The sequence below is a fragment of the Mizuhopecten yessoensis genome, unplaced genomic scaffold (genome assembly GCF_002113885.1).
Source record: "Mizuhopecten yessoensis strain PY_sf001 unplaced genomic scaffold, ASM211388v2 scaffold10847, whole genome shotgun sequence".
Classification (NCBI taxonomy): domain Eukaryota; kingdom Metazoa; phylum Mollusca; class Bivalvia; order Pectinida; family Pectinidae; genus Mizuhopecten; species Mizuhopecten yessoensis.
The window spans coordinates 952,560-972,107 of record NW_018408751.1 but is presented as its reverse complement, the minus strand read 5'-3'; the positions used below and the strand labels follow the sequence as shown (position 1 = coordinate 972,107).

General features: G+C 35.8%; 1 protein-coding gene across 2 annotated transcripts in view; it reads right to left on the bottom strand.

Annotated features, from left to right (window-relative positions):
- Nucleotides 1–19,548, bottom strand: part of LOC110462926 — a 154,221-nt gene that overhangs the window by 55,844 nt on the left and 78,829 nt on the right. For both annotated transcript variants that reach the window (XM_021517171.1, XM_021517172.1), the window contains one exon: nt 8,220–8,725. In XM_021517171.1, the coding sequence (XP_021372846.1) occupies nt 8,220–8,725 (506 nt within the window). The remainder of the gene's footprint in view (nt 1–8,219; nt 8,726–19,548) is intronic.

Here is a 19,548-nt window from a genome sequence, read left to right as displayed (position 1 = left end):
GGAGTAGGGCAGCCCATGAAGATAATCCTAATAGCATATATGTATCCAAATCTACATTCTCAGGAGTAGGGCAGCCCATGAAGATAACCCTAATAGCATATATGTATCCAAATCTACATTCTCAGGAGTAGGGCAGCCCATGAAGATAATCCTAATAGCATATATGTATCCAAATCTACATTCTCAGGAGTAGGGAAGCCCATGAAGATAACCCTAATAGCATATATGTATCCAAATCTACATTCTCAGCAATTGTTTCTTTCATTGTAACCATGGGATAAAGTCCACGGAGAGGGACTATAACCTAGGGTTGTGGCCCGGCCCTCGGGTAAATTATGATAGCATGATTGTGTTGGTCTCTTAATGCCGAGCAACTGTTTATAGTAACAAAGTTGAAATCTCAACCATTTAAAAGTTATAACCTAGAGACTAAGTCTCTAGGCTGGGGCCAGACCCTAGAGCCAATCTTGGAAGCAGATTTGTATTCATCTCTTGATACTCAGCAATTGTGATAATATGATTCCTTGATGGGGATCTGCACTGTTTCAATCTTCTAACACACTTTCTGTGGGTGATACAGGTATCTTTTAAGGTTCACTGAGATATCTATAAGTTAGGGAGAAGGCAAGATGTCATTACAAAACCTAGGAGACATTCACTGTTTTAATACAACACATCTCCCTTTTATTTGAACTATCACTTACAAGGGGGTAAAGACCTCTGAATTTATTTCTAATTCGTTGATCTGAAAATCGGCGTGCAGTTGGTTTTGTAGAATTGATAGAATAGAATCAAAACCTCCATTTGCCACAATCAGGATAATTTCTGTCAATGTAATTAGAAAATCATAAAATTACATAATCACTAAAGCTTCAAATAATAAATCAAAAGAAAGTCAGAAATTTTTATTTATTACTTTTGAAGATTTAAATTTAAGAGTTTTATTTTAAGTTGATGGATCACAAATTAAAGTGGATTAAAAAAAAAAAGAAATTCAGCAAGTTTGTTAAGAGGCTATTCATAGACTTTAAGGATACCTCTCCCACTGCACTGACTGGTTTTTCATTCACATACAGTAATCTCTCCTTAATTTTGTTTTGTATATAACTGTAGCACTGTTGGGTCAAGACACTTCATTGACCAGAAAGCTTAGTCAGTTATATATAAACTTTATTCATTTTACAACAATTATGAAACAAGTCATGTCAACTTATATTTATCACTCTTGTTGGCCCAGATGTTAGTGTGGGAGGAAACCGGAGGAAACCGGAGTACCCGGAGAAAGGCAGGTGACCCCATACCTTTTCACGTCCGATTGGGGAATCGAACCCCGGCCACCTTGGTGAAAGGCAAGTGCACTATCCACTGTGCCACCCGACCACCCTAGCCTATAATAGTCAGTTATAGTGATGACCTAACACTATGAAGTTCAGGATTTGAATCTAAGGCTAGCCCAGCTGCATTTTTATACTCAAACACTGTTGGTGATTACATTTTGTTATAGTCGACCTTCTCCATGTAATATTGTTATGGCCCCGGGACTAAGTAACCAATGGCAAGGCCAGACACCTGGGCTAGGTTTGGTAGCATGATTGTTTTTATCCCTTCATGCCCAGAAATTGAATGCAGAATATAGGTAAGGGGTGGGGATATCAACTGTTCCCATGTTATGATCCTGGGACTTGGAAGTATCCAGGGGCAGGTATAGACAACCTTGTTCCTTAATCCTTCATCATTTTTTCATAACAGTCCCACCATGTATGATTTTCTTTTCAGAATTGATTTATCAAAGCTTATATAGTTATTACAGAATTAAAAATCAGTTTCCAATATGTATAGTTCCTTTTTTTGGCAGTGGTACGGGGATCCCAAACATTCCTTTGACTTCAATGAATTGAAATGTGTTTGATAGGTGCCATGTTTAATCAGTCCAAAACAACAACATTTTGTCAGTTTAACTCCTTGATTTTGGATCAACCTGAAAAATAACAACACATGACTAGCCCCAAACTTTAATACTGGGCCCGGCCCCTCAGTCCTTCCAGGGCCAACACTTTCTTCATGTTAATTTCAATTAAATTTAAACCAGCTGTTCAGCAAAAATATGCTTTTAAATTGCCAAGTCAGCCATGGTAGATTTCAGAATACTCCGTCACCATCATCCAAGGACTTGTTGGTAGTTATAGACAGGTGATCTTTGGGTAGGTTTGTAGGTAGTTATAGACAGGTGATCTGTAGGTAAGTTTGTTGGTAGTTATAGACAGGTGATCTGTAGGTATGTTTGTTGGTAGTTATAGACAGGTGATCTTTAGGTAAGATTGTTGGTAGTTATAGACAGGTGGTCTTTAGGTAAGTTTGTTGGTAGTTATAGACAGGTGATCTTTAGATATGTTTGTTGGTAGTTATAGACAGGTGATCTTTAGGTAAGTTTGTTGGTAGTTATAGACAGGTGATCTTCAGATAGGTTTGTTGGTAGTTATAGACAGGTGATCTTTAGGTAAGTTTGTTGGTAGTTATAGACAGGTGACCTGTAGGTAGGTTTGTTGGTAGTTATAGACAGGTGGTCTTTAGGTAAGCTTGGTGGTAGTTATAGACAGGTGGTCTTTTGGTAAGTTTGTTGGTAGTTATAGACAGGTGGTCTTTAGGTAAGCTTGGTGGTAGTTATAGACAGGTGGTCTTTTGGTAAGTTTGTTGGTAGTTATAGACAGGTGGTCTTTAGGTAAGTTTGTTGGTAGTTATAGACAGGTGGTCTTTAGATATGTTTGTTGGTAGTTATAAACAGGTGATCTTTAGATATGTTTGTTGGTAGTTATAGACAGGTGATCTTTAGGTAAGTTTGTTGGTAGTCATAGACAGGTGATCTTTAGGTAAGTTTGTTGTTAGTTATAGACAGGTGGTCTTTAGGTAAGTTTGTTGGTAGTTATAGACAGGTGGTCTTTAGGTAGGTTTGTTGGTAGTTATAGACAGGTGGTCATTAGGTAAGTTTGTTGGTAGTCATAGACAGGTGGTCTTTAGGTAAGTTTGTTGGTAGTAATAGACAGGTGGTCTTTAGGTTAGTTTGTTGTAGTTATAGACAGGTGATCTTTAGATAAGTTTGTTGGTAGTTATAGACAGGTGGTCTTTAGGTAAGTTTGTTGGTAGTTATAGACAGGTGATCTTTAGGTTAGTTTGTTGGTAGTTATAGACATATGGTCTTTAGGTAAGTTTGTTGGTAGTTATAGACAGGTAATCTGTAGGTAGGTTTGTTGGTAGTTATAGACAGGTGGTCTTTTGGTAAGTTTGTTGGTAGATATAGACAGGTGGTCTTTAGGTAATTTTGTTGGTAGTTATAGACAGGTGGTCTTTAGGTAAGTTTGTTGGTAGCTATAGAAAGGTGGTCTTTAGGTAGGTTTGTTGGTAGTTATAGACATGTGGTCTTTAGGTAAGTTTGTTGGTAGTTATAGACAGGGGGTCTTTAGATAAGTTTGTTGGTAGTTATAGACAGGAGGTCTTTAGGGAAGTTTGTTGGTAGTTATAGACAGGTGATCTTTAGGTAAGTTTGTTGGGAGTTATAGACAGGTGATCTTTAGGTAAGTTTGTTGGTAGTTATAGACAGGTAGTCTTTAGGTTAGTTTGTTGTTAGTTATAGACAGGTGATCTTTAGGTAAGTTTGTTGTTAGTTATAGACAGGTGATCTTTGGGTAGGTTTGTTGGTAGTTATAGACTGGTGGTCTTTAGGTAAGTTTGTTGGTAGTTATAGACAGGTGATCTTTAGTTAGGTTTGTTGTTAGTTATAGACAGGTGATCTTTAAGTAAGTTTGTTGGTAGTTATAGACTGGTGGTCTTTAGGTAAGTTTGTTGGTAGTTATAGACTGGTGGTCTTTAGGGAAGTTTGTTGGTAGTTATAGACAGGAGGGTTTTGGGGATGTTTGTTGGTAGTTACAGACAGGTGATCTTTAGGTAGGTTTGGGGGGAGTTATAGACAGGTGATCTGTAGGTAAGTTTGGTGGTAGTTATAGACAGGTGATCTTTAGGTAAGTTTGTAGGTAGTTATAGACAGGTGATCTTTAGCTAAGTTTGTTGGTAGTTATAGACAGGTGATCTTTAAGTATGTTTGTTTGTAGTTATAGACTGGTGGTCTTTAGGTAGGTTTGTTGGTAGTTATAGACAGGTGATCTTTAGGTAATTTTGTTGGTAGTTATAGACAGGTGATCCCAAGGTAAGTTTGTTGGTAGTTATAGACAGGTGATCTTTAAGTATGTTTGTTGGTAGTTATAGACTTGTGGTCTTTAGGTAAGTTTGATGGTAGTTATAGACAGGTGATCTGTAGGTAAGTTTGTTGGTAGTTATAGACAGGTGATCTTTAAGTATGTTTGTTGGTAGTTATAGACTTGTGGTCTTTAGGTAAGTTTGATGGTAGTTATAGACAGGTGATCTGTAGGTAAGTTTGTTGGTAGTTATAGACAGGTGATCTTTAAGTATGTTTGTTGGTAGTTATAGACTTGTGGTCTTTAGGTAAGTTTGATGGTAGTTATAGACAGGTGATCTTTAGGTAAGTTTGTTGGTAGTTATAGACAGGTGATCTTTAAGTATGTTTGTTGGTAGTTATAGACTGGTGGTCTTTAGGTAAGTTTGATGGTAGTTATAGACAGGTGATCTTTAGGTAAGTTTGTTGGTAGTTATAGACAGGTGATCTTTAAGTATGTTTGTTGGTAGTTACAGACAGGTGATCTTTAGGTAGGTTTGGTGGTAGTTATAGACAGGTGATCTTGAGGTAGGATTGTTGGTAGTTATAGACAGGTGGTCTTTAGGTAAGTTTGTTGGTAGTTATAGACAGGTGATTTTTAGGTAAGTTTGTTGGTAGTTATAGACAGGTAATCTGTAGGTAGGTTTGTTGGTAATTATAGACAGGTGGTCTTTAGGTAAGTTTGTTTGTAGTTATAGACAGGTGGTCTCTAGGTAAGTTTGTTGGTAGTTATAGACAGGTGGTCTTTTGGTAAGTTTGTTGGTAGTAATAGACAGGTGGTCTTAAGGTAAGTTTGTTGGTAGTTATAGACAGGTGGTCTTTAGGTAAGTTTGTTGGTAGTTATAGACAGGTGGTCTTTAGGTTAGTTTGTTGTTAGTTATAGACAGGTGATCTTTAGGTAAGTTTGTTGGTAGTTATAGACAGGGGATCTTTAGGTAGGTTTGTTGGTAGTTATAGACATGTGGTCTTTAGGTTAGTTTGTTGGAAGTTATAGACTGGTGGTCTTTAGGTAAGTTTGTTGGTAGTTATAGACAGGTGGTCTTTAGGTAAGTTTGTTGGTAGTTATAGACAGGTGATATTTAGGTAAGTTTGATGGTAGTTATAGACTGGTGGTCTTTAGGTATGTTTGTTGGTAGTTATAGACAGGTGGTCTTTAGGTATGTTTGTTGGTAGTTATAGACTGGTGGTCTTTAGGTATGTTTGTTGGTAGTTATAGACAGGTGGTCTTTAGGTAAGTTTGATGGTAGTTATAGACAGGTGATCTTTAGGTAATTTTGTTGGTAGTTATAGACAGGTGATCTTTAAGTATGTTTGTTAGTAGTTACAGACAGGTGATCTTTAGGTAGGTTTGGTGGTAGTTATAGACAGGTGATCTGTAGGTAAGTTTGGTGGTAGTTATAGACAGGTGATCTTTAGATAAGTTTGGTGGTAGTTATAGACAGGTGATCTTTAGGTAAGTTTGTTGGTAGTTATAGACAGGTGATCTGTAGGTAAGTTTGTTGGTAGTAATAGACAGGTGGTCTTTAGGTTAGTTTGTTGTTAGTTATAGACATNGATCTTTAGGTAGGTTGGTTGGTAGTTATAGACAGGTGATCTGTAGGTAGGTTTGGTGGTAGTTATAGACAGGTGATTTTAAGTTAAGTTTGTTGGTAGTTATAGACAGGTGGTCTTTAGGTAAGTTTGTTGGTAGTCATAGACAGGTGGTTTTTAGGTAAGTTTGTTGGTAGTTATAGACAGGTGATCTTTAGGTAAGTTTGTTGGTAGTCATAGACAGGTGGTTTTTAGGTAAGTTTGTTGGTAATTATAGACAGGTGATCTTTAAGTATGTTTGTTAGTAGTTACAGACAGGTGATCTTTAGGTTAGTATGTTGGTAGTTATAGACAGGATAGACAGGTGGTCTTTAGGTAAGTTTTATGGTAGTTATAGACAGGTGGGCTTTAGGTAAGTTTGTTGGTAATTATAGACAGGTGATCTTTAGGTAGGTTTGTTGGTAGTTATAGACAGGTTGTCTTTAGGTAGTTTTTGTGGTAGTTATAGACAGGTGATCTGTAGGTAAGTTTGGTGGTTGTTATAGACAGGTGGTATTTAGATAGGTTTGGTGGTACTTATAGATAGGTGATCTTTAGGTAGGTTGGTTGGTAGTTATAGACAGGTGATCTGTAGGTAGGTTTGGTGGTAGTTATAGACAGGTGATTTTAAGTTAAGTTTGTTGGTAGTTATAGACAGGTGGTCTTTAGGTAAGTTTGTTGGTAGTTATAGACAGGTGATCTTTAGGTAGGTTTGGCGGTAGTTATAGACAGGTGATCTGTAGGTAAGTTTGGTGGTTGTTATAGACAGGTGGTATTTAGATAGGTTTGGTGGTACTTATAGATAGGTGATCTTTAGGTAGGTTGGTTGGTAGTTATAGACAGGTGATCTATAGGTAGGTTTGGTGGTAGTTATAGACAGGTGATCTGTAGGTAGGTTTGTTGGTAGTTATAGACAGGTGATCTTTAGTTAGGTTTGGTGGTAGTTATAGACAGGTTATCTGTATGTAGGTTTGGTGGTAGTTATAGACAGGTGATCTGTAGGTAGGTTTGGTGGTAGTTATAGACAGGTGATCTGTAGGTAGGTTTGGTGATAGTCATAGACAGGTGATCTGTAGGTAGGTTTGGTAGTAGTTATAGACAGGTGATCTGTAGGTAGGTTTGGTGGTAGTTATAGACAGGTGACCTTTAGGTAGGTTTGGTGGTAGTTATAGACAGGTGACCTTTAGGTAGGACTGATGATAGTCAGAGACTGTAAGGTCGTCCTTTCAAAGGTTTGACATAACAGAAATTTGGAAGGGTTTCTCTTTTACTTATGAATCCAGTTTCTTCAAGATTCAATGAATTTAAATTTTGAAATCAAACCGACTTTTCATGTCTACACTTTTTCCTAGGTTGTTTACCTGATGAAATTTTCTACCTGGCAAAACTTGTTCATTGAAATGTTTTTCCATTTTCCAACAAAAGAAATGAATTATGTACCAGGGTATGGTTTAAACACTTATCTCATGCAATATACAGGTACNCCCCCCCCCCCCCCCCCCAACCCCTTACCCAATAAATAGACAATTTTACGCCACACCACCACTACTCATTATAAATGCTTAAATTAACTTCCTTTTAAAAATATGGACACAAATTACCCACATCCAATATAGAAACAAATTCACCCCATCCAAATATCTAAAGAGGAATTGACTGCTTCCAAGTATACAATCACAAATTGACCCTCTCCCCATACACAGATACAAATTGACATATCCCAATATATAAGGACACAAACTAGCCCCTTCCCAATATACAGACAAAATCTACCCCTCCAATTTATATAGACAAACTACCCCTTCTCAATATACAGACAAAATCTACCCCCTCCCATTTTATATAGACAAACTAGCCCCTTCTCAACATACAGACAAAATTGACCCCCCTCAAATTTATATAGACAAACTAGCCTCTTCCCAATATACAGACGAAATTGACCCCCCTCTGATTTATATATAGACAAACTAGCCCCTTCCAAATATACAGACAAAATTGACCCCCCTCTGATTTATATATAGACAAACTAGCCCCTTCCAAATATACAGACGAAATTGACCCCCCTCTGATTTATATATAGACAAACTAGCCCCTTCCAAATATACAGACAAAATTGAACCCCCTCCAGTTTATATATAGACAAACTAGCCCCTTCCAAATATACGGACAAAATTGACCCCCCTTCAATTTATATAGGCACATATTGACCCCCGTTAGTATAGACATGACCACAACTCACCCCTATCATCATCAATAAGTACACAAACTCACTCCCGTCTCTACACGTCTACAGACAAACTAGCCCCTTCACACCTATATCGACACACAGTATCATAACTCTATCCATAAATATGGCCAGCTGAAAACAGAAGTACAGGTAAACATGAAAAACAGGTGAGACAGGTATATGTAATTAGGCACGTACCTGTATGGATCCGATGATGCTGATGAAGGTGGGACAGCTGCTTGAAAGATCTCTCACAGAATTTGCAGTGATATTTTCGTACGTTAGTATGGACTAGATTATGCTGTGTCAACTGTTGGCGACTCTTGAAACCCTTATAACAGTGAGGACATAGGTGTCGGCGGTCAGGATGAACCAAAGATGACATGTCTTTCGGCGAAAGTTGACCTGTTGACCCCGGATGACCAGTCGACCCGTTCTGTTTTGGCATGGTTTCAATTTTAATTTTTTTGTTGGTCACTTTGGCGTTTGACCCGCCTCCTGGATCAGAGATTTGTGGTGGGGTATCCGTAAGTGGGTTGTCCATACCCGAGACCAGGTCTGTGGTACCGTGTCGTGGGATCGGTGACGGCAGCGGATGATGTGGGTAGTGATGATGGTGATGATGGTCCGGCGGAGTGGGTGTCCCGAGCGGACTGACCGGTAGGTGACCATTGGCGTCCATCCCCGGTGGCCCTCCGTTCTCCCTGTTGTTGGACAGTAACCAATACGTGAGACAAAGTTTGAAATTCTGATACCAGGGATCCATTCTTACTCAACATGTTAAAACAGCATCAAAAGTCAAAAACTTATTTCACAATCAATATATTGATTGAAACTTCAAACAAACATTTGATTTTTTCTTAAAAAAGTTTCATCTATTCATTAATGATGAAGCATAAACGGAAAAAGTAGGCAGAATTATCGAAGCTACACAGGTTGACAATGAACATGCCCCGTCTCGGTTCCGATTCAAATAAAGAGGGCTTTTGAAACTCCGATATGTAATAACAGCATAGCACATCCCAGGTTTGTATCATCTAAGGAAAAATAGGTAACAGTTTAAAACTCTTCTCTTCGTTGTGATGCACTTCTGCACTGCTCAGTTGCCAAGTCAAACTATGAAACTAGATCTACAAGCTCGCAAAAAAAACCAGACAGTTAAAAAAAATGTCTAGTTTGAAATGAAAAGAGCCAGTTGTATTGCTGTGAAAAAAAAATCCATTCAATTTCCTGTAGTATTTTTTTCTATGCCGACTCATGCTATAAACCCTGTGATATAATGCGAGTCGCTTGAATTTAATGATTGAATGGAAGGTTCTCTCAGTATGCGTTATGTAATAATGAATTAATACAGAACATCTCATACTTCCTACCACTCTCTCACAAATCACTAAACCTTACTACACAATCCATAATTTGTGCAGATATAAAAATTACTTTTTTTTTTTTGTCAGAGCAAAATGAAATACACAACAGAGGTGTACATCTAGTTCATATTAAAGGTAAGGGGCCCACAGGGGGGAAATGCAATTAATATCGCTATAGGTAAAACATTTTATGCAGCAAGAACTTTAAGGCCTGTGTATATTTTATTAACATTTTATTGATTTTCACAGATAAAAAGGCAGAAAAATCCCATGTGCGGGCCTCCTGTACGAATAATGAATCATATCTAAAAAAAATTGCACTTTGTTATTTTTCCATTTATCTCCAGCCTGCTGATAAAGAAAAGACTGCACATAAAAAAAAATCCTATTTGCAAACCTAAAACTATTAAGCCTTTATTAGTTTCATGTTGATGTGGGGTTTTTTATTCCTTCAAGACGTGTATTACTTTAAAGTTAGTGAAATGGGAAGGCAAAGAAAACACATCCTCTTACATGTATACATTTAAAAAAAAAAACCACTGAGATATTTGTGCTATGCAGCTTTTCACAGTGTAGAAAAACATCGAGCACGGACCCTGTATTGTGTAGCTATAGATCTACTGCCTCGGGCATTCGTCAATTTTTTATGCATTTTTTTTTTTTTACGTTTTATCATCTCGGCTGATGACATTTTGATATTACTGGCAACAAATAAATTAATCCAAGCCTGCATTGTGCATTTGGACTACTGCCAATTTTTTTTGCCAGCCATTTATGAAACAAGAGATTCATGAATAAAATGCACACTTGGAGGAATAAGCGAGAAAGAGAAAAAAAATGTGCATTCTGAAATTATTTTACTACTTTATTAAACCCCTGTTACCATGGTAGCGCAGAAAATAACTCAAACTGCAAAATTAAAAAGGACACTCTTTCGTTCAAAAAATCAATATCTTATGTAATCGGACTTAAATTACGCACATGAAAAATATTTAATGTATAACTTGAGCGTTTTTTTCCCTATAAAAGCTATGCTGTTGTAATCTAGGGCACTAAGGAATAACGCTGGGGCCCTCAGGGGGGAATCTGCAAACTAGAATCATCAAACTTCATAAAATAGATTTTTTTTTTTTCTACCTTCATACATCATGGAGTGACTGAAATGTATAAAGGAATAAAGGGCAAATATGCACCATGCATAAAATATTAATAAAAGTTATTTCCCGCTGAGCGCAGAGCCAGCTAGCTCCTGCCAAGTAATATAAAAGACCTTTTTCCCAGGTACAACTTATACATAAAGGATTTTATATTGATTGAAGAATTTTTTTATTTATTCCTTAACCAACATATGTAGTGTACTTACACTACAGGACAGAAGAAAGTCTGCATTTGAGTCAAATGGTTTTTAATTGATTTTCACTATAAAAATATTTTAATGTTTTCCTATTTCAATCAAAATTTTAATCACTTCAGCATCTAAATATAGAACAACACTGATTAAAAAAAAATCTGCAGTGTGTTTACAGAAAAAGAAATAAGCAGGCAATATTGGCAATTTTTCAAAATTTATAATTCCAACACTTGATTAAAATTTCTAAGTTTATAGATGAAATTCTTGTTCAGCAGGCAATCTGCTCAGCAAATCAATTAAATTAATAATAACTTTTTGATGAAATATCTTTATAACTAGAATTGATTGGAAAAAAACTAACCTGAAACATAAAAAATACTCAATAATTATTGTTTTTCTTCCCCAAAAACTGTTGAAAGAACCTTTTAAAGCTGTTTCATTTAACTGTTTCACCCCTATGTAACTTAAGTAGACTCTACCATGCATTGATCTGGAGGAGTCCATTTTGGTCTACAGTGTTTAAAGGGTTAATTAAACTATCTTATAATTGATTGGATTTTTGTTATTTATCAGTACAATAGAAAAAATATAATGTTTTGGCAAAAACGACATCTAGCAAAATTTCAGAATGAAGGAAGACTTGTTTTGATGAAAGCATGTTATTCTGTGAAAACCTGGACTGACCGGAGCTAAAGCTTATTAATGTCTATAATTATATACTAATGGTCAATAGAATTATACTGGTCAATACTGGTCAAAACAAGCTGTAAACATAGTTAGACCAGGCCCTAATGAGCCTGGATTAAAGACACAGGACCCAACGTTTTTGGGCCATAATTGTCAAATATTACAGTACAATCGTGATGTCAGTAGGCCCAGTGGGCTTGTATCCTTCATTTGTTGTTCAATGCTGTAAGGAAATGTAGCGGAATTGGACTAGGTCGATCGCCGTGGACTAGGTAGCTCAATAGGTTCGAGCGTCAGTCTCGAGTTGAGAAGGTCACGAGTTCGAGCCCAGGTCTGGCCCTACATTTTTTCTTTCTCCTATTACAATTTTGTCTCCCAACAAAATATACCCAGGGAAGGTGGTATAGGGTCTTGTGTGTCTTTGGGGTCGAAGACTTTGTTAAAGGAGGAAGGAATGTAGTGGGTCAAGGTCAAATTTATTGAAATACCTAAAAGCATTTGACCTTACCCTTAACCTCATCAACCTTTAAGGTCTCTTGGTTAATCAGGAGATATCATTAATACATTCCAAAACATTTCGTCCATGTGACCCTGAAGTGGTACAAGGTAATTTATCTGAACACGGTTGATCGCCCTATACTCATGCCTGGTTCAGGGACAGAATTAAGACCTGCTGTATCCCAGTACATGTCGTAAGAGGCAACTGATATGGGAGGCCCTGCATAATTTTGGGTCTTTTCAGCGTTTTTTTTACTTACAGGACATTGCAAACTAAAATCTGCTGCCACACATTGCAAAGTTTTGAATATTATCTTTCCTTTTATCTTTTACCTACATTTTCCTGTTGGGGAGGTCTCTCACTTGTCACACTTAAGCATATGCCTATTCCGTCTTTGCGTATTGCAGAGTTATCTTCTCTTGAGAGCAGGTATTGATTGTTACGTCATTGGTTTGTGTGAGAAAATTACGTCGTTTTCTCAAAAATTGATGACGTATCTCTCACAAACAAGTGACGTACCAATCAATACCTGTTCTCAAGAGAAGATAACTCTGCAATACGCAAAGATGGAATAGCTATTGGTAGGATTTTAAACCCTAATGGTATTATGGTGTTTTTTTTAAATGTACAATATCATTTGAATATGATGATAATGGTTCATCTTGATTTAAACAAAACAAGTATACATAACGGATGTAGGTTCTGTGATCCGCAAGACATTAAAAAAAAAAAATCTAGTCTACCCAGCTATGCAATAGGGTGCTGAGAAGTATTCCATTGACAGACTGGCGTCTTCCAGGGGGGAATATAGTATCAAAGTTGAAACTGAGCATATTTAACCGAGTAAGTTTTTGACTTGTATATCAATATTGCTAAACAGGGAGAAGACGTCACTTTGGAGTTTAAATCATTTTATACAACAGCTTCTGTCACGTATTGCGATTCAAATGTTTCTCCTTGTTTTCTAGCCTTGCCATTCCGAAATAACTAAATTTTTGTATTTAGTCACTTTTTATAAAAATGCACTAGTGCAATCACAATTATCGTGAAGAAAATCAATATATTTCATTTATTTTAACATATTATATAATACACAATCTGCATTCGTAGCTTCTTTATTACTTTTGTTGCGATGCCAACTTGCAATAATTTTTTGTCCTTTAGATATTTCTTATTCCTGAATATTCAAATCTGAATTTACATTTTACAAATAGATCCATTGATTTAAAATTAGGTTTAAACTGTAGAATTTAGATTCACCGTTCATCCTTTAAATACGTCGAACCTTTAACATGCAGCCTTGAATTACACAAACAACAACTGTCGAATCTCCGACAATTTTTTAAATAAAAATTTAAATTGTCATTTGATTGGATATCAACTCTCAACCAATCACGGCGGTTTAACCTTAGAAACCATTTTAGCCAATTTCGACTTTTGACTATCAAAACTTATTTTCCCTTTATGTTGTAATTAAGTACATCAGAAATTTTTAACCATCTCAGTTTTATAAATTTTTTAAATTCGAATAGGGAGGAGAAGCTTTGGTAAGGGCAGCTATGACAGTAGCATATGAGATATGGTGGAGACATGAGAAAGCTGTATTTACCCCGAAAAAGGGACCAACCTTGTACTATACATCCGCTATATGTCTCCTCACGATCTAGTTTTGAGTCACTACATAAAGTTGTTCAATATTGACAATATGGCCTGTATAAATATGTTAATGACAATTATCATAGTACACCGACTAACAACAGGCTTACTAAATAGTGACTTAAAGATATCCACTGGTCACAGGTAAAATGTGTAAGGTAGCATACATCCTTAAGGGAGACAACTCTAACACTTGTCACAGGTAAAATGTGTAACATAGCATACATCCTTAAGGATTTAAGTCAAACAAATCACAGGTATAAGGCATAAGGTAGCATACATCCTTAAGGGAGTTAAATCAAACAAAAAACACAGGTATATTGCTTTAAGAAGCATACATACTTAAGGGAGACACACATCTTTACGGGAGTTAAGTCAAACATAAAGCACAGGTAAAATGTGTAAGGTAGCATACATCCTTAAGGGTGATAACTCTAAATTAAATCACAGGTATTATGTGTTAAGGTAAAAGGATTGTGTCGCCATTTCTCAGTAGAATTTCTTCAAATTTTGTAGTTATATTGCTTTGAAGTAAAGAAAATTTTCTGCCACAAAAAAATATAGGTTGTCAGAATTTTAAGGATTTTAGATAGAAATTTATGTTAAAAGGAGTGAATTTTGAAAAAAATGAAACACACAATGTTTTGCAAAAAAAAGTCAATAAAATTGATACTGACATAGATTAGTATTGCATTACCGTATATCAATTTCATAAATGCTGAAATTGTGTAAAATTAATTATCTATAAACGATTAAAAATTGACATTTTATAATAAAACTATATACACATAGTAATTGGATGTAAGAGTTATCGTTCTTGAAAAACTTCATAGTAGTGAAATAGGTAGCCAGTTTCCTGAAGTACAGAACAATGGACACATGTGACTCATTGCTTTGAAATACTTTAATATTGAAAGAACACACTGTTTTTCAACTAGGGATGTACTTCCTATTTCCGTTTAGCAATATACTCCTATGACCTTAAGTAGTACACCGGTTAACACCAAGCTTACTAAGTAGTGACTTAAAGATATATTCTACTTTGCTTTGTTGTCTCTGTTCAAAAAGAGTTTCATGTAAATGTGGGAAATATATTTTCTTAAAACTTTATTTGTTTTTGTATCTAATGACACTTGACAGGAACACAACAAGACGATAATTGTAACTGGCAGCTTCTACACAATATCAATTAAGGTCTTTTAGGGAGACAAATCTTACACTGGTCACAGGTAAAATGTGTAAGGTAGCATACATCCTTAAGGGAGAGTTAAGTCAAACAAATCATGGGTATAATGTGTTAGGTAACATACATCTTTAAGGGTGATAACTCTAAATTAAATCACCGGTATTATGTGTTAAGTAGCATACATCCTTAAGGCTTATAACTCTCACACTGGTCATTAGTATAATATGTAAGGTAGCATACACCCTTAAGGTTTATAACTCTAACACCTGTCACAAGTATAATATGTAAGGTAGCATACCTCCTTAAGGGAGATAATTCTAACACAGGCTACATGTATAATATGTAAGTTGGCAAATACATCCTTAAGGGAGATAACTCTAACACTGGTCACAGGTATAATGTGTAAGGAAGCATACATCCTTAAGGGAGTTAAGTCATTCAAATCACAGGTATAATGTGTTAGGTAACATACATCTTTAAGGGTGATAACTCTAAATTAAATCCCCGGTATTATGTGTTAAGTAGCATACATCCTTAAGGCTTATAACTCTCACACTGGTCATTAGTATAATATGTAAGGTAGCATACACCCTTAAGGTTTATAACTCTAACACCTGTCACAAGTATAATATGTAAGGTAGCATACCTCCTTAAGGGAGATAATTCTAACACAGGCTACATGTATAATATGTAAGTTGGCAAATACATCCTTAAGGGAGATAACTCTAACACTGGTCACAGGTAAAATTTGTAATGTAGCATGCATTCTTAAGGGAGATAACTCTAACACTGGTCACAGGTAAAATGTGTAATGTAGCATGCATCCTTAATGTTTATAACTCTCACACTGTTCATAAGTATAATATGTAAGGAAGCATACACCCTTAAGGTTTATAACTCTAACACTGGCTACATGTATACTCCTAGGGGAGTTAAGTCAAACACAAATCACAGGTATGATGTTAAGGTAGCATACATCCTTAAGAGATATTACTTTAACACAATTTGCAGGCATAATGTATAAGTTAACATACATCCTTAAGGTAGAATCTCTAACACATATCAAAGCTATAAGGTGTATTAAGTTGTAAATTACATTTAACTGCAGCCTTTGACAAAAGATTTTTCCAGGTTAATTATGAAGAGTACCTAAAAACTGAACATAACACTTGTACTATCATAAATATTTCCAATCCCACAAAAAATAGGTTTCAACTTAAAGCTTCAAGTGCTAATATCACTAATGTGACATATTTATCTCCTCAGCATAAAAACACATTACATTAAAACTTGAAACTTAAAAAATCATAACATTTATTGACTTGATTAACATTTAATGGTGATATAGATGATACTTATATAATATATGCCTATGTCATGACTGATAATACATCATCACAGATCTAGACAGTGAAAAAGTTCAAATTTAAACTAAAATCATAATTTCTTGATATCTGATACTTATAATATAGGTCTATGTCATGATATTAATATTACTGCGTTCCCTATAGGAACATATGTTTATAGACAATATGTCATGATAGATAATACATCATCACAGATGTACACAGTGAAAAAGTTAAAGCCTCATTTGCTCTGTGACCTTCAATTTAAGTCAAGGTCATACATTTCAACAAACTTAAACCCTGCACATTAACATGATGCATGTCAGTTATCAAGAGTCAAGGTCTTATGGTTTAAAGATGAAGTGATTTCGTCTCTGGAGCGAGTGTATAACAATCTGAGGTCCAGGGTTTAAATCTGGATCTAGCCAAAGAACATTTGAAAAAGAAAAATTCATGAAAGTTCAGCAAGATTTGGTTTTCTTTCCAGCAATGAATTTTTAAGTGAAAGTCATCAGGGATTTTCCTACTATTTTTTTATGGGTCCAGGGTCCAATGAATTGGGAATTTTTACATGGTAAAATTTGAAATTGGGGGGAAATGAGGGGAAATAAAATCTGTTAATAAAATTTACTTCTTATCATGAGAAATTGCATTCTTTGATATTGGAATTTCTTATTTATTTTCAATGCATAAGCTTAGGTCCAGCGGACAGTTAAACTCTAGTACATCTAGTATATTAGCTTGTAAAAAATTCTGATATATACGGTAGTTGTAAGATTTGTCTGGATTTCCTTTAAATGGAAAACTTTGATTTTAATTTTTAAGTCATTTATTTATCTAAACCTATTTAAATGTAAAAAAAAAATATAGTAATAAAAGAAATTGAACAGACAAATATATTGATCATTTCTGGATTCTGTGCCCGGATGTTGGTTCTCTTATTAGAAAACAAACATGGCCGACAGCATGGCCGACTTTTTGGACATATAAACTTCAGTTCTTTACCAAGATTCTTTTGTTAAATAAAAGATACTGAATTAGTTACAAAGATTGCTTCTTTGATGGTTAGTATATCACTTTCTCAAGTAATACATGTTGTCAATTTGTTTTACTCCAACTTTAACAGGCGAGGCAAAAATATCGAAGTTTTACAACATTCTGATGTATACTTTTGAAATTTAATTTCAAGGGATTAGAATATATTTTTACTTTTCTTACTGACATGAATGCTTTTACATCTTCCCTCTCCACACTGAGCATAATTAAATCTTGCAAAAATGGCCATCTGATTGGGAATTTTTCAATGGCAAATTGGGAATTTTAGCAAGATTTTCCGAGGGGAAAATTAAGGGTCGTTATTCGGCCCAAAATTGTATTGTAGGAAAATCCCTGGTCATGCTTGAAAAAACAGTTCCAGTGTTACCTTTTTTGGTAGTAGTACGAGCATCGATCCTTAAGTTCCTTCATTTCAGTTTGGATTTCTACAAAATTTCATAGAGAGGCTAACTACCAAACTTAATTAAGTTTGCATATTAGCATTCTGTTTCTGAGGTCGAGGTCATCTTTCAGATTGTGGCAGGGGCATACTTGTCTTATAAACCGTGTTCTAAGTGTAAAAATGCAGTGGCTAGATCCAGATTTGAACCCTGGACCTCAGATTGTTATACACTCGCTCCTGAGAGATGAAATCACTGCATGATGCAGACACATAATGACATTTTCAATACTTAATAGCACTCCATCATTCCATGAAAGGACATAAAAGACATTTTTTACTGTATTACAGATCTCCTCAAAGTCTGATGTCAGTAAAGCCAGGTTTCCCTGTAATAGAGAACTCCTCAAATAAAGTCAGGTGTCAGTAAAGTCAGATTCCGTAAAGTCAGGTGTAAACAAAGTCAGGTTTTACTGTCAGGACTCCTCAAAGTTAGGTATCAGTAAAGTTAGGTTTTACTGTATTATAGGACTCGTCTATGTTAGGTATCAGTAAAGTCATGTGTCAGTAAAGTCATGTGTCACTGTATTACAGGACTCCTCACAGTCAGGTGTCAGTAAAGTCATGTGTCACTGTTTTACAGGACTCCTCAAAGTCAGGTGTCAGTAAAGTCATGTGTCACTGTTTTACAGGACTCCTCAAAGTCAGGTGTCAGTAAAGTCATGTGTCACTGTTTTACAGAACTCCTTAAAGTCAGGAATCAGAAAGTCAGGTTTTACTGTATTACAGGACTTGTCTAAGTTAGGTATTAGTACAGTCAGGTTTCAGTAAAGTAAGGTTTTACTGTATTATAGGACTCGTCTAAGTTAGGTGTCGGTAAAGTCAGGTTTCAGGAAAGTCAGGGTTTACTGTAATACAGGACTCCTTAAAGTCAGGAATCAGAAAAGTCAGGTTTTGCTGTATTATAGGACTCCTCAAAGTCAGGTGTCAGTAAAGTCATTTGTCATTGTATTACAGGACTCCTCAAAGTCAGGAATCAGAAAGTCAGGTTTTACTGTATTACAGGACTCGTCTAAGTTAGGTATTAGTAAAGTCAGGTTTCAGTAAAGTCAGGTTTTACTGTATTATAGGACTCATCTAAGTTAGGTGTCAGTAAAGTCAGGTTTCAGTAAAGTCAGGGTTTACTGTAATACAGGACTCCTTAAAGTCAGGAATCAGAAAAGTCAGGTTTTACTGTATTGTAGGACTCCTCAAAGTCAGGTGTCAGTAAAGTCATTTGTCATTGTATTACAGGACTCCTCAAAGTCAGGAATCCGTAAAGTCAGGAATCAGTAAAGTCAGGTTTTACTGTATTACAGGATTCCTTAAAGTTAGGTGTCAGTAAAGTCAGGTGTCAGTAAAGTCATGTGTCATTGTATTACAGGACTCCTCAAATTAGGTATCAGTTAAGTCAGGTGTCAGTAAAGTCATGTGTCATTGTAGTACAGGACTTCCTACAAACAGGTGTCAGTAAAGTCAGGTATTACTGTATGACATATTACTCCTTAAAGTCACAAGACAGTAAAATCAGGTTTAACTGTTTTACAGGACTTTGCAAACTCAGGAATCAGTAAAATCAGGTTTTACTATACTACAGGACTCAACAAAGTCAGGTTTCAGTAAAGTCAGGTATTGGTAAAGTCAGGTGTCAGTAAAGTCAGGTTTTACTGTATAACAGGACTCCACAAAGTCAGGTTTCAGTAAAGTCAGGTATTGGTAAAGTCAGGTGTCAGTAAAGTCAGGTTTTACTGTAATAGAGGACTCCTCAAAGTCAGAAATCCGTAAAGTCATGTGTCTCTATTTTACATGACATCTCAAAGTCAAGTGTCAGTAAAGTCATGTGTCACTGTTTTACAGGACTCCTTAAAGTCAGGATTCAGTAAAGTAAGGTTTTACTGTAATACAGGACTCCTTAAAGTCAAGTTTTACTGTAATAGAGGACTCCTCAAAGTTAGGTGTAA